This window comes from Peromyscus leucopus, chromosome 1 (assembly GCF_004664715.2).
Source record: "Peromyscus leucopus breed LL Stock chromosome 1, UCI_PerLeu_2.1, whole genome shotgun sequence".
Classification (NCBI taxonomy): domain Eukaryota; kingdom Metazoa; phylum Chordata; class Mammalia; order Rodentia; family Cricetidae; genus Peromyscus; species Peromyscus leucopus.
In genome coordinates, this window is record NC_051063.1 from 190,974,693 (window position 1) to 190,998,984 (window position 24,292).

Sequence of the window (24,292 nt, forward strand, 5' to 3'; positions counted from 1 at the left end):
CCTCAGTGAAGGTGTACTGGCAGTTACTGGAAGCTATATCATTTTATTAGTTTCAAGTAAATTCTTCCCTATTTTTCCTAAGGACTTCAAAATGAATTTCTGCATGTTGTCAGGGATTTTTATTTTTGTTATTGTTTTGGATTTTCCAGATAGGGTTTCCCTGTGTAGCCATGGCTGATTTGGAATTTGCAATGTAGACAATGCTGGCCTAGAACTCACAGGGGTACACCTTCCTCTGCCTCCAGAAGCTGGGATTTAAGGTGTGTGTCACCACATCCTCAGACTTTGGGGATTTCTAAGTTGTATGTCAGCATTCCGGTGACGTCACATTCACAGCCTATCTCTTCACAGTCAGTTTCATTCTTGCTACTTGTATGGTTTGACTCTAACATGAAGATTTTGAAGGTGAATAAAAGATTTTATCAGTGTTTCCTTTAATGAAGAATTTTCTTTTATTTCTGCAAATTTAGCACTATATAAAGGGTTTGTCTAATTCAATGCATTTGGGGAGGTGTAATTTCCAATGGACAGAAAGAGTATATACTCTCTACCTTTACATGGATTCTCAGAAGTATGAATTTTGTGATGTACAGCACAATTAGAGAGAAAACTAAAGGTTTTGTCATATTTTTTTATCTGACTCCATTAGAATTTTTTTTTTTTTGACAGTTTATGTAGTCCTAGCTGTACCGGAACGCTTGTTGTAACATACTCTTGTTGTAACTCAAGTTGTAAACATACTTGTAGATGATGATGTCCTCCAACTCAGAGATCTTGCTGCCTTAGCTCCTGAGTGGTGGAAATAAAGGAATGCACCACTACATCTGGCATTATAAATTTTTGGATGTTGAACACGAAAAATTGTGTTTATTACATTTGTTTTTTAAACCAGGGTTTGGAGACTTTACTTAGTGAGTAAGAACACTGGTTGCTCTTTGAGAGGACCAAGGTTCAGTTCCCAACTCATGAATGATAGTTCACAATGGTCTTTCACTCCAGCTTCAGGGGATCTGATGGCCCCTTCTGTCCTGTGTGCACCAATCATACATGTAGTACACAGACACACTTGCAGGCAAAGCATGCATACACATTAAAAGAAATAAAAAGTTTCCCCCTGTTACATTTGCAATATTTTAATATAAACTCTAGGATATTTTTTAAAATTTAAATCTTCATTACAGACTCTCACAAGTTTGTGATCTTTATGTTTCAATTTTCTATACTGTTGATTTGTAAGCAGAGAATACTGCAAAATGATATGTCACATTATTTACAATGGTATGTTTCTCTCCAGTATGAATTTTCTAATGTCTTCCGGATAAAGGATGTGTCAGTCTTCGCATTTGTATGGTTTCTCTCCATTATGAATTTTCTGATGTGCTCTGAGGTAGGAGCACCTAGTAAAAGATTTGTCACATTCCTTACAACTGTAAGGTCTCTCTCCAGTATGTACCCTCTGGTGTCTTCTAAGATTTGACTCCTGAGTAAAGGACTTATCACATTCCATACATTTGTAAGGTTTCTCCCCAGTATGAACTATCTGATGTCTTTTAAGAACTGTGAAACTGGTAAAGGAATTGTCACATTCCTCACATCTGTAAGGTCTCTCTCCAGTATGAACTCCCTGGTGTTTTGTAAGACTTGTAAGATTGATAAAGGAAATGTCACAGTCTTTACATTTGTAAGGTTTCTCCCCAGTATGAATTTTCTGATGTGCTCTAAGAGATGAGAATCTAGTATAAGACTTGTCACATTCCTTACATTTGTAAGGCTTCTCCCCAGTGTGAACATTCTGGTGTTTTTTAAGGGTTGTGTGGTGGGTAAAGGATTTGTCACATACCTTACATTTGAAAGGCTTTTCACCAGTATGGATTCTGTAATGAGTTTTAAGATGTGATAATTCAAGAAAGGACTTACCACATTCTTTACATTTGTCTAATTGCTCTGGATAATGAGTTTTCCTATGCCTACTCAATGATGAATAGTGGGGAAAGGATCTGTCACACTCATTGCATTTGAAAGGCTTCTCTCCAGTATGGACTCTGGAATGATCTTTGAAGTGTGAAGAACTATGAGAGATTTTGCCACATTCTTGACAAATATAATGTCTCCCAGCAATCTGCATTTTCTGATGTTTCTTGAGAGTGGAAGACTGAGCAAGGGATTTATTACATTTCTTATATTTGTAAGGTTTCTCTCCATTATGCAATTTCTGATGGCTTTGAAATACTGACAACTGATGAAATGACTTTCTACATTCTTTGCATTTGTAAGGTTTCTCCCCAGTATGGAGTCTTTGATGTATATTAAGACTTGAAAGCTGGGTAAAGGATGTTTCAAAAACATTACACTTGTAGGGTTTAATTCCAGTATGAATTCTCTCATGTTCAGTGAGGTATGAGGGAGTCCTGAAGCATTTCCTGCATTTCCCACATTGGTATGGTGTCTCTTGAATTGCTTGTTGCAAAAGACTATATGCAAAGGTGAAATAATCATCATATTCTTCCTGCCTGTGCTCCTTCTTTACAGTGTACTGTCTCTGATCTTGAGTAATAATGGAACATAAATTTAAGGATTTCTCATCGTCTTTAGATTTGCAAGGTTCTTCTTCAGTGTGCATGTTTTCATGTCTATCTAGGCTTAATGAGTCAGTAGAGGCATCCCTGCTGTTACTACATGTGTAGTTATTAGAGTTTGCTGTAGTTTCACATTTTTTATAAAGTGCAGAGAGGTCATGAAGCACTTTGACAAGCTCATTACACTGACGAGACTCCTTTTCCGTCTTCAGATGTGGATGGTCAGGATCACATTTGCAATAGTTCTCTGAAAATGAGTACAATTCACAATAATAGGGCTTGTTTCAATGATAAACATCTGATAAATGACTGTCTCCCTAAGTTCTCTTTTAAGATAACTGAGCCTGGAACTACTTAGATTAGAGCTCCCAGTAATGGACAATTTTCATTTACTGTAATTGTGTGGATACTCACAAAAACAGCATGAAAGCCTTCAAAGGTCATTGATCTATAACAGATACCTCATCTTTATAAACAATCTCTAACTCGAAAAAAGATGGAAATATAGTTGACAATTGTCAATTAGCTTTGTGATAGAGCTCACTGAGTGATTATATTTAGAAAACATGTCTCTATTTTTATATATGTCTTCTAGGAAATTGATGAAGAGAAATTTAATCCAATCCAGGTTCACAGTATTTACACTTACTAAGTAATAGGCAATGACAAAGAATATTCAGAAGACCCAATTCCTTTAAGATTGAAGTCTTATTTAAAAAAATCATAGGGTTTATTTTTCTCTCTAGAAAACACATTAGATCTTCAAAAGTAATGAATTCAAAGACAGTATTCTGCCAGACATCAGAGGCTCTACACGGTTTGAGGCAGGGCTGTCATGGGCAGCTATTGCTTATTTCTATTCTCCACTGTCTGAGCTCCACACACTGCTGTATTTCTTAGCTTTCCTCACAGGATTATTCTCAAGTCCACTCTGTACACACACTCCCAAGATTATTTTCCAGAAGGGTATCTGTGTATTCTCCACTGGGAAGAAAATGAAGGAGTTAATATGAAGATATGCATACAAGGATGGCAATTACAGAATAATCCTACTTCATGGGCTCATGTTAGATTTAAAATTTTGTAAAATTATTCCAATCTAATTTCATTATAGTGAAACTAAATTGCATTTCGTACTAGTATTAAGTCACCATCATTCAAATGTAATAAGACACAATGCCTTCTAACAGCGATTACAACAGATGGATACATCCTGGTCCAGGATACTATACTAAGTTAAATGATCACAAATCCTTTCAAGTGGAATTGAATATGGGTAAAACATTCTCAGTTCTTGCTTTCTCCTTCACTTGAAGTCTTTATTATTCTCTTGTTCATTCACTAGATGACTCTAGTTGTGACTACTCCCACATTCAAGAGCAATCTCATTCTTTCTGTACAGGCAATCATGCCTACCTTGCATATATAATCCGCATGTTCTTGAGGCAGCCCATGATCCATGCTAGAACTTTTAGAAAGAGTACAGAAGTCTAAGACAGTACTGCACTCAGTAATTGAAAACATAAAGCAGAGGAATTTAGGCAAGATTTCTCAACTGATATTTGTAGTCACATATTTCAGTATATTTAGCATTTTCAGTTTGTATATTTTGAATTTGTCTCACAAATAAGAACATATCATTGCAATAATAGACATGGAGATTTAAGATATGAGAGGAAATATTATATGCTGCTGAGTTTATGGATGAATCTTGGAACCAAAATGAAGATGACACCTCAAACTAAATAGCATGAAAAAGTTCTTTCCTACTACTAAACTTTGCTTTGTCTCCTGTTGGTTTTTTTCATGACAGCTTAATGGATTTTACATCCTATGAAGGCAGAACGAACAAAAGATGGGTTAGGAATTCTACAAGCAAAATGTTCTCACCCACAAAGACCAGGTTGTTGTAATTCTCCAACATCACATCAATGTACAAAGCCCTCTGAGCAGAGTCCAGGCATTCCCACTCCTCCTGGGGGAAGTCCACAGCTACATCCCTGAATGTCAACAGACCCTGAAACAAAAATTGTGGTTTCAGCACATGTTACTTGCAATTGCTTTCCTGGATATGAGGGGATGGAATATAGATGAGCAAAGATAATTATTCAAAAAGATGATTTCCAATACAGTGGCACACGCTTTTAATCCCAGCACTCAGGAGGCAGAGTTAGGCGGATCTCTGTGAGTTCAAGGCCAGCCTGGTCTACAGAGTGAGATCCAGGACAGGCACCAAAACACCACAGAGAAATCCTGTCTCGAAAAAACCAAAGAGTATTTCACTTCACTCCCAAAGAATAGTAAAAATTGAGGAAAGTTCAAAAACAAATAAATGTTTAAGATATAGGTAAGAGAATCTATACCAGTGACATATTAGATAAGGCTCATAGCAAGAATTTACCAAAAATTAAATTAATTAAATACTGAGGAAACAAAACTGCAAAGCAACAAATGGGCAATCAACTACATACACACTTTTCAAAAACAGAAACTCAAATGGCCAATAAACATTGCAAAAGCATTCAGGATCCCAAAAAGAGCACCATGGAAACACAAATTAAAACTTGGAAATACTGCCTCACCCCAGGCAGAATGGCTGCCATCAATTAACCTGACAACAAATGATTGAGGGGATATGGAGAGAAAGGAAGCCTTATTCACTGATGATGGAGGGGAGGGTACAAAATAATAGAGACATAGTGAGAATCAGTTTGGAGATTATTGAAAAAAATTGAAGAGAAAAGTAACATTTTGTAGTGAGTTGATGTTTGAGCCATATACTGAAGCACCACCCCTAGTGAGGTAGCAGGTAGCTGTTATGCCTGCCTATGACCTTGAGGTACATTCCTCTGCGGCGTGGCCAGTGGAGGACCCTTAAGACCTGGGATGCACATACGCTCTCTCTCTTGGCTACCAAGTAGTTTGAGATCCTGGTATGGACAGGGCAAAGCTAGCCAGAGAACCACATTGGATTGTGCCTCACCCTTGTGGGTTCCTGCAATAAATTCCTTCATTCTGTCTTGTGAGCTAACCCAAATAAATTTCTTTTATCATTAAGCATGCTCTATGGATTTGCCAGTGATATAATCTCATTTATGTGTAACCTAGTACTTTCACTTCTGGCCATATACCCAGAGAAAACACACTTCACTACAGAGATCTTTATACCACATGATTACTGCTGTTTTAATCACCAAAGGAAAAGTACTAGAATCAAACTAATTATCTATCAACAGATGAATGGATAATAAAAATGTATAAAATTGAGGACAATTCAGCAATAGAAAAAATAAAATAAAAATTTGCAGGAAAATGGAGACAAAAAATGTGTAATATTAAGTACGGTCATAAAATTTTAGAAAGAAGACACCACGTTTCACTCATATGCAGAATCTACCCAATAATACATATATATAAAAACAATGTATATGGGGTCACAGAATAACATGAAGGAAAGAGAACAGGAAAGATTAAATTATAAGGGACTGGATGCAGGTAATGAATGCCCATTATGAAAAAGGATATAAAGCAAAGTGCTTTTCTAATTCTGATTCTGTCAAAGGTTTTTAGGGCTTTGGTGGTGGATAAGAAAATCAAAATATATTCAATTGTGAAAATATAACCTCCCATGTGAGGCTCCAGAGCTTCTGTTCTCTATGACAACTCTAATTGTATAGAAGGACATGAGTTGTATAGTCTTTGGGTCTGCTTAATTTCAGTGGGTGGTTTTGTTGTTTTTCTTTTTGCTCATAATACAATTTCAAAAAATTATCAGAAGCAGAAAAGTAAAGGCTTTTAATACATGAAAGTATAACATATTTAGATAAAGAGTGAAAAGGACCACTGACCTGCGACATGTTTACTGGAGAATCAGCCATTTATGTTTCTCTTCTTTGAGTTTCTCTTTCAGGAACAATGAATAGTGGTCACTTTCCTTTTAAATCAAGAGGTCAAAAGGGAAGGGTTAAAATTAATACTGAAAGCTGTTAGAGAACAATATCAAAGCACATGAAAAGACCCAAGCAACAGAATTCTACCAGGTGTCTAGTCAATGATCCCAAGGACAGGAGAGCATGGAAAGACATTTGAAGCTTGAAGAGAAAATCATCATCAAGTACACAAAGAAAACTACTCTTTTAAAATTGATGGAGACATATGTGCATTTCAAGGTAGTTACCAATTAACACAATTGATTTCACTAGAGCAGCTCTGCAGATAATAAATTAGAGGCAAAACATATACAGGAGAGTCAGAGAATCATCCATGGGAACATAGGAAATAATAAATTTCATGTGAAGAGAGAAATACAAGAGACCTGGAGCGTAATCATCCATGAGCAAGACAGCAAACCATTATTTCTCAAAAAGGAGGAAGAAGAATAGTACCAATAATCCAACCAGCAACAACATAAAAACAAAATCATAGGAAATAAGAATGCCATTAAAAAAAAAAAAAACTAGCCACATATTGAAAATAAAAATAGAGAATCCTCAAGTAAATAAACAAACCCTGAAGTTAAATTCAGCACAAAGGAAATCCTGCTGTTCCATTCCTTGGTATATACCCAAAGGACTCAACATCCTACTCCACAGACACTTGCTCAGCCATGTTCATTGTTGCTCTAGTCACAACATTTACAAAATGGAAACAACCTAAATGTCCTTCAACTGACAACTGGATAATGAAAGTGTGTTACATATACGCTATGGAATACTATTCATGTAAAGAAAATTGAAGTAATCAGCTTTGCAGGTAAATGGATGGACCTAGGAAAGATCATATTGAGTGAGGTAACCTGGACGCAGAAAGATAGACACTGCATGTTCTCTCATAGGAAGTTTCTAGTTCCAAATCTTCAGATATAAGCATACAGGCTGGAGTGACTACAGTGACCAGAAAAGTGAAAGGAGTTCACTGTGGGGTGTGGGGGAGTAACAGAGATGGAGTAACAGGGAACAAGTGATCTGAAGGGGGAAATGAGACAAAGTGGTGAGGATTTAACTATGGAAAAGGGACAGATATGAACAAAGAAGAATGGTAAAATAACAAGAAGGATGTCTGGAAAATATAAGGAATCCATCTATTCCTTGACTATTATTCATCAATCAAAAAATTCTACAATACATCTAAATCTCTGTATGCATATGCATTTAGAGTGTAAATGAAGATTTCCTAACTGGGCTGATGATGCTCCTCACAAGAGCCACAGATTTTCTAACAAAGCCACCAATACCTGCTTTGAAGTTGTTGGTCACACTTGTCCAAGAGACTTTCAAACATTGCAGGGTATTGCTGTTGCCCATGGTTGCCTCCCAGAGGCAGAAGTTGAGTCCCTAGTGTTTAAGAAGCCACACACTTCTGACACAAATCCTAGAGGACTCCAGATGGAACTGACCTTAAAGCCTCTTCCCTGGGGATTAGCTTTCATGGTATCAGAAGGAAGCGGGCAACCTTCCCAAGGAGGAAGCTAAACAACAGTCCTACCCAGCTATGACACCTATGAACCACAACAGTGATCTACACTGCATGATAGCCCTAAGGGTGCAAGAGTGGCACACATATTAAGTGGTAACCAATGGCTTTTAATTGGATTAAGACCCTCTCAACAAGAGGGAAGTCATACCTGGTACTGGAAATATAGCCTGTTTCCCTAGGGCAGATCTTGGAAGAGAACCTACAACCAGACTTTATTAAATCGGCATAACTCCTAGGGCATTCTAAATATTTATCCTAATTTCTAACAGTCAGTAGGAGACAGTATAGATGGAGTGTAGCAGGCTGTAAATATACTTTCTGATTCTTATCAAGACTCTGTTGGCATTATTTACAGGAACGAAGACAAAAACACTAAAAGGTAGAGAATGTGCTAGAATACCAAAGCTCCAAAATTCTGAAAACAATAAATAAACCTAGAGGTATTTTCATCATTTTTATAGTAAAATCAAAGATTTGAAAATGACTCAGTAATGGTATAAAAACCTGATTTGTGATGTGAATGAATAAGGACAGCATCACTCACATGCATAGTCAAATTCCATTATCGATTATTTTGTAGAAAGTCTTCTCATGCCTACATTAGGATAATTCTAAGGAGATTTTTCTCAGTGGGAGTTTCCAGAATTATTTCTTGTGAAACAGAATGTGGCAAAACTGATTTCATGTCCCACTTCCACATTCTCTTGACCCGCTTTCCACACTTTCACTAATCTCTACACCATACCTGGATCCTGAGCCACTGTCTTCTCTCTCCTTCCAGACCCTTTGTTCTGCAGCACAGGTGAGCAGGTATGGATGGTCGGTTAGCCCTGAACATGGGAAACAGATTGTTCAGGAAGAGCCTGGATTTCTACCACAGTACTGTGCTCAGGAGATGAAGAGAAAAGCAAATACAGGATTATACAAATGATCCCCAACTGGCCTACAGTGTGAGAACACTGAAAACAATTAGAAAAACATTTTTATTTATTGTAACTTGAATCCCACTTCCAATCACAGATCAGTCGAAACACAGGGGCAGAACTGGTAGTGAATGACTGGGAAGGGAATATTATACAGAAGTGAGGTGCTGGATTGATCATGGAGCAATCATGATGAAGCCTTACACCTCCCAAAGGGGCATACACGAAGAAGACAGAAGATTTCATGAAAATTTTCTTTTTTCCTTTTAGGATTTCACTTTACTTAGTAGGATTTTAGACTCACTCACACAAAGCCCACACACTTGCATGTTAGCTTGTCAAGAAAACTGAGGAGCAAGGGAGAGAGACTGCAAGCAAACTATTCTCAGCCACAGAACCCCCTCCTCCCTCTGTAAGACAAGGTTTCTGTGTGTAACAACCCTAATTTCCTGAAACTAGATCTGTAGAACAGGCTAGGCTCGAACTCACAGAGATCCACTTGCCTCTGACTTCTGAATACTGGACTAAAGGCCTGCACCACCACTGTCCAGGTGTACTGCTGTAATTCTGCAATGTCAGGTGTACAGTGTAGCAGGGGTTGGTTGAAGAAAGAGGGCACTCCAAGATGAAGTTTTAAGGCCTATGTGGCAGCAGGAAGGTCCAGCCTCTCTGATGAACTGAATCCAGAACACCCATATAAAAGTGTATTTTTTTTTAAAGTTACATAAAGTATTCCTTCATACCAAGCTTCCTTATCTCATTTACACGTCTTACTAGAGGAAAGCATCACATGCCCCCATGACTTTAGTCCTTTATTATGTACCCTTTGCAAGAGGTGTGCCTGAGGCATCTTGTGACAAGTCTTGGGATGGCTACAATGCCCCTTCAACAAAATGATTCTACAGATCATGGGATACATTCACTGTTTTCCACAAGGATTATTCAAGGTCAAAGTACTTCCAAAAAAGTGGTTGTTCAATCTGATGTTTACACCAGAAACAGTTACTCTGCTAAATTACTACAACATAGTCCCAGCGCAAAGTCCTCAGGGCAGGGTCCAGGCATTGCCACTCCACCTATGAGTAGTCAAAAGCCACACCACTGGCTGTCAACAGACCACAAAATAAAAAACAACAGTTTGAATCATCCTGTTGATGCACACATTTAATCCTAGCCCTTGGAAGAAACAGGTGAGTGGAACTCTGTGTTTTCCAGTCTAGCCTGGTCTACATGGTGAGTTCTGGGCCAGACAGAGCAACACTATGAGTTCAGGCCTCAAACACAGCAAACAGAACCAAAAAAATAACAGTTTGGTCATGTGTCCATGGACAGAATGCTTTCTTGGACCAACGGACAAAAGACCATTGGAGATATTTTTCTGATATAGGTGAGTGTAAGACGAATTGCTAAATGGTCTTATTAATAAAAACCTGCAGCCTGATATTGGGGTAAATTTTGAATGATCAGAGGAATAGGACAAACCAAAGCCAACCTCACCTTACCGACCCTAAGCTTCCAAAGAGACCTACTTCCTGTATACCCATGCCTATATTCCTTTCTGTTCCTCTCCGCAACATCACTTCCTCTTCCTGCCCAGGTCTGTTACTTCCTGTCTGCCTGTACATACCTCCAGACCTTTATGGTTAACTAATGTTGGAATTTCAGGTATGTGCTACCACACCTGGCTCTGTTCCCAGTGTGGCCTTAAACTCACAGAGATGCAGACAGATCCCAGCCTCCTGAGTGATAGGATTAAAGGCATGTGCTACCATTGCCTGACTTCTGTGTCTAATATAGTGGCTGGCTTTTTTATCTGATTCTCAGATAAACTTTATTGGGGGAAACAGATAAAATATCACTAGAGGTGATTTATTATATTTATTCAAAGATGTTTTCTAATATCATTCTATACCATAATGTATTTAAATCTATTTTTTCGTTTCCTATTTTCCCCTAAAACAGTTTTTCTAAGCCGGGCGGCGGCGGCGCACGCCTTTAATCCCAGCACTCGGGAGGCAGAGGCAGGCGGATCTCTGTGAGTTCGAGGCCAGCCTGGGCTACCAAGTGAACTCCAGGAAAGGCTCAAAGCTACGCAGAGAAACCCTGTCTTGAAAAACAAAAACAAAAAAACAAACAAACAAAAAAACCCAGAGTTTTTCTGTGCAGTGCTGGCTGTCCTTGAAGTCACTATGTACACCTTACCAGCCTCCAACTGATTGTGATCCACCTGCCTCCTGAGTGTTGGGATTAAAGGCCTGTGCCACCAGGCCTGGCAAAGACACTTTTCAGAATGCTGCATTCTGAAAATCCATAGCATTCTGAAATCCCAGTATGCATATATGTCTCAGATAGAAAATTAATGGTGGATAAAAATTTACTTTTAAAAGTTAATGTTTTCCGGGCAGTGGTGGTGCATGATTTTAATCCCAACACTCGGGAGAGAGAGCCAGGTGAATCTCTTTGAGTTCAAGGCCAGCCTGGTCTACAAAGTGAGTTTCAGGATAGGCTCCAAAAGCTACGCCGTAGCAAAGACAATCATGTTTGTACAACTAAACATATAAATTCAAATATTCGATTATATTATTCTTACAAGAATATTTTGGCAATCAGAAGATCAATTTTTAAGAAAATGCTGGCTTATTTCCTATGATCTAAATAAAATACACCAAGGGAAAGACATCCACAGCAGAACTTCAGAGCCGGCTTCCTTATGAGCATCAGAGAAACTGCTCGCACCCCTGGTCCCTCCCCTCCCGCGTCCCAGCCCCGCAGCTCCTCTGACCTGGGAGGTTCCAGGGCCGCCGGGCTGCGGTTCCCGCCACTGCGCTGCTGACTGGTGACTTTCCCAGGCCGCCCCGCGCGGCGACTGCGGCTCCGGGGAGATTTCCGTCCCCCCGACTCCCAGCCGTGTCCTCCGCACCCAGGTCTGCACCACGCGGTTCCCCACCCTGCAGGACCCGGAGCAACGACAGGGAATGGGCACTCTGCACTGCTGATCTCGGTTACTCTCCGACTTACCCGCGTTCACTTTGTGTCCCAGCTTCCGTTTACGTCACCTCATTAACCCCGCCCACGCTCACTCTTCCCCTACACCCAGCCAATGCGCCACATCCTCCCAGGGGCTGTTTCCAGGTGAATGTCCCCGCCCTTCTAGACCCGCCCCTCCCACTCCTCCCGCTGTCAGGCTGCCCTGGACCCGCTCTGCACAGCCTCCCCACATGCTCGCTGCCAGCCTAGACCAGAACTGCATCTAGGAGGACGCTGCACCCCGGTATCTGACTCCCACAGTGAGTTCCGAGCCCTTCAGATAAAATACAGACAGCCTAACCTCAACTTGATGACTAGACTCCTGGGCTACATGCTTACACCAAATGCTAAATTCAGATTCCAGAGTACCAAACCCAACACAAACATGAAAAGTAAAAACAAAATTCTGCAATTGTGCCTTGGGGAGAGACGTTTCAGGAACTTTGAATATGAATAGAAATGGTGTCTCCAGAAGTCAGTGGACTGAGTTCACGCCTAGCTGTACAGCTGTCACCACTAGATGGTGGTCTTGTTATTTTACTAACTCAAACAAGTTCTTTTTAGACTAATGCTAAAGGTATATTTACATAAACTATAGGGAAAAATTTTTAATGCAGTGGTGAATGCAGAGACTCTTGCGGTCCCAGATGCAGAAAATGAGTAAGATATTTGGTTCCAGCCCAAAAACGTCAGTTATACTGTCCATCTATGGCTCTGGGAACACTGAGGAAGAGGAGTTGGAAAGGAAATAAGAAAAGAAAAGGGAGGAAGGGCTAAGAATGCCATTCTCTAGACTCCATCCAGCTGTTGTAATCAGTAACTAACAGCACTGTACTGACCTGCATGGACCTCACACTAGACCACAATCAGTCTAGGAAAGGGAAAGGTTCACAGGACCCACCCTTTACCTCTCAAATGTTGCAAATGGATGGATTGTAGGAGAAGAATCACTGCCTTTAGCTGCAGTCCTCTGCTGAGCCCACCAGACTCCAACACACAGCTCCAAACCCACAGTCTCACATTGGCCCTGGTTAATCTCAGTGGGTCCCAAGCAAAATGAATGGAGATAACACAACAGAGATTTGTTGGAATTGTGGACTAGGATAGTAGAGAGGTAGGAGGTGAGAAGTGACAGTATTTGAAGCATACACATAAATACAGACACACTCACATATACACACATCTGCATCATATGTGTATTTGTGTGTGTATAAGTCTATTTGTGTATGTGTGAGAGAGAGATGAGAGAGACTATAATGGAAATTTTGTAAATGAGCAAGTCAGTCTGTAATTTCTCTTTGGTTGTATAAGTACCTGGTTTAATATCAGGAATTCTTCATTTTTGTTTCAAGTATTTATGTAGATTTGCTGTTCTTTGAAGTTCTGATGGAATCCTGACAATCAGGTCATGGGATGGCATGGGGGGCATTTTATTACTGCTACAGTCCCAGGGCTACTTGTGTTTAAATATTTATTTCATGATATTTAAATTTAATATATTAAGTGCATCTGCTAACTTATTTTGTTTTTTTTTTGGTTTTTCGAGACAGGGTTTCTCTGTGTAGCTTTGCGCCTTTCCTGGAACTCGCTTTGGAGACCAGGCTGGCCTCAAACTCACAGAGATCCGCCTGCCTCTGCCTTCCAAGTGCTGGGATTAAAGGCGTGGGCCACCACTGCCCAGCTTACATCTGCGAACTTATAAATGTTTCTTTTTTTAAAATTTTATTTTATAATTTAATTTAAATTTACACATCAGCCACGGATTCCCTTGTTCTCCCCCTACCCGCCAGCCCACCCCCCATTCCCATCTCCTCCAGGGCAAAGACTCCCCTGAGGATTGAGTTCAACTTGGTAGATTCAGTCCAGGCAGGTCCAGTGCCCTCCTCCCAGATTGAGCCAAGTGTCCCTGTATAAGCCCTAGGTTCCAAAGAGCCAGCACATGCACTGAGGACAGGTCCCAGTTCCACTGTCTGGATGCCTCCCAAACAAAATGTTTCAATTAGAGTTTCCAGTTCAGTGGACTAGAGGTCTTTAATATCAGTAGAAATGAGATCCATTGTTTACTCATGTCTATCAAGTAGGATGTCATGACATGATAATAAAAAGTTATATCTAGTTAGCAAAGTTATGCAAGCCTTTTTAAGGCCAGTGTAGTATACATAGTGAGTGTAGAACAAATGGAAGTATGCACAGAGTCCCTGTCTGAAAACAACAAAAACTCCTCCCTGAAGAATAGTTATCATGGTAGCAGAAGCACTATCCAAGCTTCCAAAAGTGGAAGCCAATGACCAGTCTTATCCAGCTGTGATGCCTATAAACCACTTCAATGATCATCATGGTACAATAACCCTGAGTGCAGTAGTGGCAAGCATACCTTGGTGGTAATCAATAATTCTCTAATTGGACTTAAGAAATTCTTAACAAGCCGGGTGGTGGTGGCACACGCTTTTAATCCCAGCACTCAGGAGGCAGAGTTAGGCGGATCTCTGTGAGTTCAAGGCCAGCCTGGTCTACAGAGTGAGATCCAGGACAGGCACCAAAACTACACAGAGAAATCCTGTCTCGAAAAACCAAAAAACTCTAGAAATAACAGAGACATCTGACTGCCCACCTGGTCAGTCAACCAAAGTTCCTCTGCAATGTTGTGGTTTCCGTCTTCAGCCTACAGGCCCATACTATCTGGCAGACTTTTCAAAGAAGCAGGAAATTTGAAAGACTGTCTCCCCTACATTTGCAAAGGTTTCCAGTCACTTTCCTCTGTGTCCTGTACAATGTCTGGCAGTTTCTTCTGTGAAGCAGGAATCCTGGAGGACCATCCTGCCTTGTTTCAGCAAAGTTCAACAGTCACTTTCCTGTGAGTCCTACATGTCCAGTTTATACAACATACTATCTAGCAGTCCAGGCAAGAGCAGCTTCTTGCCCAAATGGCTAGTCTTGCCATAAGGAGTTTCTTCAATGGCCATCATCTCTGAAGTAAATTTGTGCTGCCAGGAGCAGATGTGTCTCATTGTCATGAAAGGTCCTACATTAACAAAACATTTTAAATGCCATATTCTGTAGGTCTTTGAAAGGTTTGAAGACTGTCTATCTAAAATATATCTCTACATGATCTGGAAAGCATACCTAACATATCTACAATTTTGATTGTGATATATGACTCACCCCTAACCTATGTTCCTGATTAACCTATATAGTTTATAATAATAACTTTCAAAAACTAGATCTTTACCCTACATTTACAAATGAATTGCATAGGCACAGTACTTCAAACAAAAAGGAAACATACATACACTGTGCTGTAAAAAAAAACCCTGAATTATTATCAATATACAAATATCCTGGGCTGGAGAGATGGCTCAGTGGTTAAGAGCACTGACTGCTCTTCCAGAGGTCCTGAGTTCAATTCCCAGCAACCACATGGTGGCTCACAACCACCCGTAATGAGATCTGGTGCCCTCTTCTGGCCTGCAAGGACACATGCATGCAGAACACTGTATACATAATAAATAAATAAATTAAAAAAAAAATATCCCCCAGAGGCCCACGGAGATCCACAAAGATACCCCCGCAAAAGACTGCTGGCAATGGTCGAGAGACGGCAGGAACTGACCTACTCTGGTGATGGGATGGCCAGACACCCAGATAGTGGTGCCATAAAACCCATCCAAGGACTGAGGAATCTGAATGCAGACATCCATGGCTGGCCCCTGGTGGAGCACTGGGAGTCTAATTAGTGAGAAAGAAGAGGGTTTATATGAGCGAGAATTGTTGAAGCCAAGGTTGGATAAAGCACAGGGACAAATAACCAAATGAATGGAAGCACAGGATCTATGAACCAAAGGCTGAGGGGCCCCCAACTGGATCAGATCGACTGAATGGGTAAGACAGTCATTTGGCTTGATCTGTTTGGGAGGCAGCTGTGCATTGGTGCCAGGTCCTGGCTCGTTGCATGAGTTGGCTGTTTGAATCCTGGGACTTATGCAGGGACACTTGGCTCGGTCTGGGAGGGGGGAATGGACCTGCCTGGACTGAGTCTACCAGGTCGACCCCGGTCCTCGGGGGAGACCTTGATCTGGAGGAGGTGGGAATGGGGGTGGGCTGGAGGAGGGGTGGCGAGAGGGGGAGAACAGGGGAATCTGTGGCTATCATGTTGAACTGAATGGTGTTGTAAAATAATAATAATAAAAAAAATCCCCCCCCCCCAAAAAAAATCCCCCAAACAAGAACAGAAACTTACACACAGTGGGTTGTAACAAACCTTAAATTTGTGTCAGTATACAAATGTCCTTACAAATAGAAAATATTTGAGATGGATAATTGTCCCTTAGTTTATAGTAGATTCAATAATCTACCCTTCTATCTTATCATTCCAATATTCCCCTCTCTTTTTTCAAAGAGATCCCTGAATGTAATATCATTTCTATAATTTTCCCCCTTGCCAATACCAGTGACAATAAACAATCCCTATAAATGATGACAATCATTCATAACCCACCAAATGACCAAATACCATTCTCCCCACTTCTTAGGAATGTGGTCATCATGTCCCCAAAATTACTTCCTATTGTCTGGCAGTGATGATACCCTGAAAAAACTGAAATATTGGCCAAGTCCTGAAAAAATCAGCAGCGATATTTGTTGTTCAGTCTCTGTGTAATGGGAAAGTGCAGAGCTTATCTGAACTTCCAGCTAAAGTATCCTATGAGGTTGCATCCTCTCAGCTAGTAGCTTTGGAGGTGGTGTCCTGAGCAGTTTGCAGTCTGAAACGGATCTTTGAGTGGTGCTTGCCCTGTTAAGGGCATTACCACAATTCTGATAGAGGCCCCATCTTCTATTAGAAATGTCCAAAGTCGCTGTTATGAATGGTCATGGTTCACTGCTGTAAACTGAAGCATTTATTTTTTTTTCTTAAGAAATTTTCTATTCATTTTACATATCAACCACAGATCCCCCTATCCTCCCTCCTCCCACTCCTCAGCCCTCTAGCCAACCCCCCATTCCCACGTCCACCAAGACTAGGCCTCCCATGGGGAGTCAGCAGAGCCTGATACAGTCAGTTGAGGCGGGTCCAAGCCCCTCCCCCTGTACCAAGGCTGTGTAAAGGGTCCCACCATAGGCAGTGGGCTCCAAAAAGCCCACTCATGCACCAGGGATGGTTCATGATCCCACTGTCAGGGGGTCCCTTAAGCAGATCAAACTACACAACTGTCTTGCCTAAGTAGAAGGCCTACTCCAGGCCAATGGAAGCTCCACAGCTATTAGTCCACAGTTCATTGAGTTCCCACTAGTTTGATTTGGTTGTTTCTGTACATTTCCCCATCATGATCTTGATGTCCTTGCTCATAGAATCCTTTGCTGTCTTCAGCTGGACTTCTGGAGCTCAGCCTGGTGCTTGGCTGTGAATCTCTGCATCTGCTTCCATCAGTTACTGGATGAAGGCTCTATGATAACAGGGTATTTGCCAATCTGATGACCAAGGTAGGTTAGTTCAGGTACCATCTCCACTATTGCTAGTAGTCTAAGGTAGAGTCATCCTTGTAGATTCCTGGGAATTACCCTAGTTCCCAGTTTTTCCCTATCCCCATGATGTCCCTCTCTATCGTTGTTTCTTTTTCATTACTCTCACCCTCCATTCCTGTTACAGCTCAACCATCCCTACGTTCTCATCTCCCATCCCCTACCCTCAGTTGTCCCTCCACCCCCAATTTACTCATGGAGATCTCATCTATTTCCCCTTCCTAGTGCAGTCCATGTAACCATCTTAGGCTTCTCTTTGTTAATTAGCTTCTCTAGAGCTGTGGGTTTTAGTCTGGTTATCCTTTGCTTTTCATCTAATAACCACTTATGAGTGACTACCTACCATGTTTGTCCTTCTGTGTCTGGGTTACTTCACTCAAGATGATATTTTCTAGTTCCTTCCATTTGCCTGCAAATTTCATGATGTCATTATTTTTTTTTTTTTTTTTTTTTTTTTTTTTTTTTTTTTTTTTTTTTTTTTACTGCTGAGTAATACTCCATTGTGTATAAGTGCCACATTTTCTTTATCCATTCCTCAGTTGAGGGGCATCTAGGTTGTTTCCAGATTCTGGCTATTGTGAATAATGCTGCCATGAACATAGTTGAGAATGTGTCCTTGTAGTATGATTGAGCATTCTTTGGGTATATGCCCAAGAATGGTATTGCTGGGTCTTGAGGTAGATTGATTCCTAATTTTCTGAGAAACTGTCATGCTGATTTCCAAAGTGGTTGTACAAGTTTGCACCCCCACCAACAGTGGAGGAGTGTTCCCCTTGCTCTACATCCTCTCCAACATAGACTGTCATCAGTGTTTTTGATCATAGCCATTCTGACAGGTGTAAGGTGATATCTCAGAGTCGCTTTGATTTGCATTTCTGTGATGACTAAGGATTCTGAGGGATTCCTTAAACATCTTTTGGCCATTTGGGATTCTTCCATTGAGAATTCTATGTTTAGCTTTGCAGTCCATTTTTTAATTGGATTGTTCTTTATTTTGATGTCTAGTTTTTTGAATTCTTTATATATTTTGGAGATCAGCCCTCTGTCAGATGTGGGGTTGGTGAAGATCTTTTCCCATTCTGTAGGCTTTTGTTTTGTGTTATTGACCATGTCTTTTGCCTCACAAAAGCTTCTCAGTTTCAGGAGGTCCCATTTATTAATTGTTTCTCTCAGCGTCTGTGCTACTGGTGTTATATTTAGGAAGTGGTCTCCTGTACCAATGAGTTCAAGACTACTTTCTACTTTCTTTTCTATCAAGTTCAGTGTAATTGGATTTAAGTTGAGGTCTTTAATACACTTGGACTTGAGTTTTGTGCATGGGGATAAATATGGATTTATTTGCAGTCTTCTACATGTTGACATCAAGTTATGCCAGCACCATTTGTTGAAGATGCTTTCATTTGTCCATGGTACAATTTTGGCTTCTTTGTCAAAAATCATGTTTCCATAGGTGTGTGGATTAATGTTAGGGTCTTCAACTCAATTCCATTGATCCAAGTGTCTGTTTTTATGAAAGTATGAAGCTGTTTTTGTTACTATAGCTCTACAGTAGAGCTTGAGGTCAGGAATGGTGATGCCTCCAGAGGTTTCTTTATTGTACAAGATTGTTTTAGCTATCCTGGATTTTTGTTTTTCCATATGAAATTGAGTGTTTTTCTTTCCAAGTCTGTGAAGAATTGTGTTTGGATTTTGATGGGGATTGCATTGAATCTGTAGATTGCTTTTGGTAAGATTGCCATTTTTACTATGTTAATCTTACCTATCCATGAGCATGGGAGATCCTTGCATTTTCTGATTTCTTCTTCAATTTCTTTCTTCAGAGATTTAATGTTGTTGTCATACAGGTCTTTCACTTGCTTAGTTAGAATTAACCCAAGGTATTTTATATTATTTATGGCTATTGTAAAGGGTGATGTTTCTCTGACTTCTTTCTCAGCCTGTTTATCATTTGTGTATAGGAGGGCTACTGATTTTTTGAGTTAATCTTGTATCCTGCCACATTACTGAAGGTGTTTATTAGCTATAGGAGTTTCCTGTTAGAATTTTTGGGGTCATTTATGTATACTATCATATCATCTTTAGATAGCAAAAGTTTGACTTCTTCCTTTCCAATATGTCTCCCCTTGATCTCCCTTTGTTGTCTGATTGCTCTAGCTAGAACTTTGAGTACTGTATTGAATAGATATTGGGAGAGTGGACTGCCTTGTCTTGTTCCTGATTTTAGTGGAATCACTTTGAGTTTCTCTCCATTTAATTTGATGTTGGCTGTCAGCTTGCTGTAAATTGCCTTCATTATGTTTAGCTATATTCCTGATCTCTCCAAGACCTTTATCATGAAGGGGTGTTGGATTTTGTAGATGGCAAATGCAGCAGAGCTGGCTGATGTGACCCCTCTTTCTGTGTGGTTCTACCCCTCAGTGGGTGCCAATTTTGTTATTTGCTTTTTATTATCTACAGTGACTGCCCTTAAGCAATGGCTTCAGCTGCAAGGGCCAAAGTCTGAGTGGATTTTGTTCCCTCAGGCACAAGCTCTTTCAAAGCAACTATGAGAACTTTCTCTAAATCTAAAGAACTCATGATTAAACTTTTTGGGTAGAATTTGCTTTCTCAGAGAGGCTGAATAGCTAGTAGCTAACCTTGTCCCTTTGTTAGCATCTTCCAAAAGAAACCCCACTTCCTTTTCTAAGTCCCCTCTTTAAAAAACTCATGGCTTCTTCCTACCACTCCTGTCAGCTACTTGCTGACTCAGCCTCCTCTCATAGGTTAATTTTATTTAACCAAACACATCTTTGAATCGTTAACAAAAGCAGTAGGAAAAAAATGCAATGCACTTTAAAATTATTTCCCCAACATATAGCCACTTTGGAAATAGCATGGCAGTTTCTCAGGAGACTGGGAATCAATCTACCTCAAGACCCAGCAATGCCACTCTTGGGCATATACTCAAAGCATGCACAATCATACCACAAGGACAAATGCTCAACTATGTTTATAGCAGCATTATTCGTAACAGTTAGAACCTGGAAACAACTTAGATGCTCCTCAACTGAAAAATAGATAAAGAAAACATGATACAATTACACAATGGAGTATTACTCACTGGTAAAAAACAATGACATCATGAAATTTGCCAGCCAATGGATAAAAGGACAAAAAAAAAAAAAAAAAAAAAAAAAAACCATCCTGAGTGAGGTACACCAGACTCAGAAAGACAAACACAGTACATACTCATTCACAAATGGATATTAGATATAATGTAAAGCACAGCCAGGCTACAAACCACAACCATAGAAAAGCTAGATAACAAGGAGGACCCTAAGACTGACATACATGTATCACCCTAGGAAGGGGAAAAAGAGATCTCCTGGGTAATCTTGGAGCACAGTGGGAGGGGTGAGGGTGAAAGGGGGAACATGGGATGAGGGAGTGAGGAGGGGAGGGGTGATAAGAACATGAGGGATTGGCCGGGCGGTGGTGGCGCACGCCTTTAATCCCAGCACTCGGGAGGCAGAGGCAGGCGGATCTCTGTGAGTTCGAGGCCAGCCTGGGCTACCAAGTGAGCTCCAGGAAAGGCGCAAAGCTACAAAGAGAAACCCTGTCTCGAAAAACCAAAAAAAAAAAAAAGAACATGAGGGATTGGGATGGTTGCATTGGGGAGGGAGAGAGAGGGAGAGCAAGGAAAGTGATATCTTGGTAGAAGGAACCATTATGGGGTTAGGGAGAAACCTGGTGTGAGCGAAATTCCCAGGAATCCACAAGGAAGACCCCAGCTAAGTTTCCTTCCTCTGTAAACAGATTGATGAATACCCTAACTGTCATCATAGAACTTTATCCAGTAATTGATGGAAGCAGATGCAGAGATCCACAGTTAAGCACTAGGCAGAGCACCAGAAATCTATTTGAAGAGATGGGGGAGAAAGTATATGAGCAGAGGTGAGGGGTCAATGTCATGATGGGGAAATCCATAGAGACAGCTGGTCTGAGCTAGAGGGAGCTCGTAGACTCTAGACTGACAGCTGGGGAACCTACATGTGACTGAACTAGGCCCTCTGGATGCGGGTGATAGTTGTGTGGCATGGGCAGTTGGTTGGGCCCCTGGCAGTGGGACCAGGATTTATCACTAGTGTATGAACTGGCTTTTTGGAGTCCATTACCTATGGAAGGATAACTTTCTCAGCCTTGATGCAGGGAGGAGGGGTTTGGTCTTCCACCACTCGATATGCCAGACTTTTTGTTGACTTCCCATGGGAGGCCTTACTCTCTCTGAGGAGTGCATGGGAGTGGGGTGGAGGGGAGTTGAGGGGAAGTAGTAGGAGTTGAGGGAGTGGGACCTGTGTTTGGTAGGAGTTGAGGGAGTGGGACCTGTGTTTGGTATGTAAAATGAAAAAAATTTAAATCCAAAAATCAATTAAAAAGGAAAACAATAAACAGGTCATAATAACAGTTACACATAATGTAACTATACCAAATAGAAACACAAATGCATTAAGTATTTAAGCACATCATAATTATACCTAACATGATATAACTTACTCTCATACAATTGCAAACACATTTGAAATTTAGAATAGGTGTCAATGTCCCTTGTGGAACAGGACTTTAGTGTCTTGAATTGAAATATGGTAACCATTGATATTCTGCTAATGATGTTACACCACTTGATAAAGAAATTGAAAGAAAACACAAATATCTGTACAAAAATATTCTTAGGAAAATACAGTAGAAAGAGAAATATCAACTATAATATTCCCTTCTGTTACTGGTGACATGGCCTTAACAAGTATTTACAACTAAGTTTCCCTACTACCCATTCTGTATTTCTTCGAGGTCTTGGCTTCATTCCTGCAAAGTGACCCATTCCTTCATTCCTGATGAGTCTGTGCCCTTTAACATACTTTCTGTATTAGGCTGTTGTAGTTTCCCATTGATTTTAATCACAGGATATGGTAGCACTAAGAGATGTCCTAAAGGATCACCTGCACTGCAGACATACTCCTTCTTATTGCATTTTGTAGAAGCAATCCAGTTTCCCCATGGTAATGTGGATCAATCACTCCTAACACTGTGAGGAGTTGTCAGTTTTTGTAGGCCAAGTTTCAGTGTATCTAAACAGCTGCTCCCAAATAACCACAAAGAGGTTTAATATTAACTAGAAATGCTTGCCCCAACATTAGGCTTGTTACTAGCTAAATCTTACATCTTAAATTAACCCATATATATTTTTTTCTTTTTGTTTTTTTTTTTTTTTGAGACAGGGTTTCTCTGTGTAGTTTTGGTGCCTGTTATGGATCTCGCTCTGTAGACCAGGCCTGCCTCGAACTCACAGAGATCAGCCTGGCTGTGCCTCCTGAGTGCTGGGATTAAAGGCGTGCGCCACCACCGCCTGGCTAACCTGTATTTGTTATCTATTCTCTGCCATGTGGCTTGGTGCCTTTTCTCAGTATGGCATGTTCATCTCCTTCTCTCTGCATCTCCTTCAATCCGAAAGACTCCTCCCCTTCTTCATCATGTTCTCTTTTTTCCTGCAAGTCCCAAGAAAAGTCTACCTATCCAGCTACTGAGCAGGCAGCTTCTTAATTATCCCAATCACAGTAACACATATTCACACTATCTAAAGGAATATTCCACAGTCATTCCTTTCTTAGCCTGTCAGCTTAAGGGCATTAGAAGCCCAGAGTGTCCAGGGGGAGGCTGAGCTTCCATTTCAAAAGAATGTTTGTTTCAGCTTTTGGCAGGAATCTTCCTTTTTTTCTGGAACCAAGACTTCTAGAGTAGCAGAACTTAATGTTGAGGGGACAGGAAGCAAAAAATTTCGTAGTGGGTCATTAGGTGTGTATAATAAGTGGAACTATTCCCCTTCTTCCCCTTTGATTCCTGGGACATCTGGATCATCACTAAGGGAGAAACCTGACTGTCGCTGGCAATTCTCCAGTGTTCCACCCAGCCCTGAAGTCCTGCAACCATTTATAAAGTAATCACTCAGAGGCTTACATTAATTACCAACTGTATGGCCTGTGGCAGACTTCTTGCCAGCTAGCTCTTTTATCTTAAATTAACCCTTTTCTGTCAAAAGGGTTTTGCTATGCGGCTGTGGCATTATCGGTCTGTTGGCATCTTGTTGCTCCTTGGGTAGCCTGCTCGTGTCTCCCCTGACTCTACCCATCTTTTCTCTGTATCTCTGCTTGGATATCCTGCCTACCTCTAAGCTGCCTTGCCATAGGCCAAAACAGTTTTATTTATTAGCCAAAGGGAGCAACACATATTCACAACATATAGAAAGACATCCCACAGCATTTCCCCCCCCTTTTTTTTATCTAATCAAAAAGGAAGGTTTTAATTTTAACATAGTAAAGTTACATATAACAAAACAGTTATCATGCAAGAATTACAGTTACAATATCTAGTCTTTGTATTTGGCAAAATTAGAAAAAATATTTTATCATGTATCCTATTTTTGTGAGTTTAAAGTTTTATATTTCATTTTTCTTTATCATAATTAAGGAAAACTATAACTATCTAATCTTCAACTCCATCAAAGACCCCAGAAGGATATAATATTACCTGAGTGAACAGGAAGAGCATTGTAAGCAATTTCCAAAGTTCTAGAAATGATAGAAACAGCTTGTTTCCTGGACAGTCACCCAAAGTTCGTCTGCAATGTTGGGCATTCATCTTCAGCTTATAGGTCTAGAGTCTCTCAGTCACTTCTCCCTGTGTCCTGCAGAATGTTTGGAATGTTTGGCAGTCTTTTCTGTGAAGCAGGAACCCAAAGGA

The 24,292-nt window shown here is 40.5% G+C and overlaps 1 protein-coding gene and 1 pseudogene across 2 annotated transcripts; one reads left to right on the forward strand and one right to left on the reverse strand.

Moving 5' to 3' along the window:
- Window positions 1-24,292, forward strand: part of LOC114686605 — a 290,182-nt pseudogene that overhangs the window by 254,090 nt on the left and 11,800 nt on the right.
- On the reverse strand, window positions 1,118-12,036 carry LOC114687674 (zinc finger protein 54-like). Of its 2 annotated transcripts, none has more exons than XM_037202250.1 (5): window positions 11,993-12,036; window positions 8,797-8,881; window positions 6,425-6,510; window positions 4,467-4,593; window positions 1,118-2,823 (listed from the first exon to the last, which is right to left on the reverse strand). In XM_037202250.1, the coding sequence occupies exons 3-5, from the start codon at window positions 6,452-6,454 to the stop codon at window positions 1,331-1,333; spliced, it is 1,650 nt and encodes a 549-aa protein (XP_037058145.1). In that variant the 5' UTR covers window positions 6,455-6,510; window positions 8,797-8,881; window positions 11,993-12,036; the 3' UTR covers window positions 1,118-1,330. The 2 variants fall into 2 exon arrangements, with proteins under 2 accessions (XP_037058145.1, XP_028718098.1); XM_028862265.2 differs by having other exon boundaries at window positions 11,757-12,020.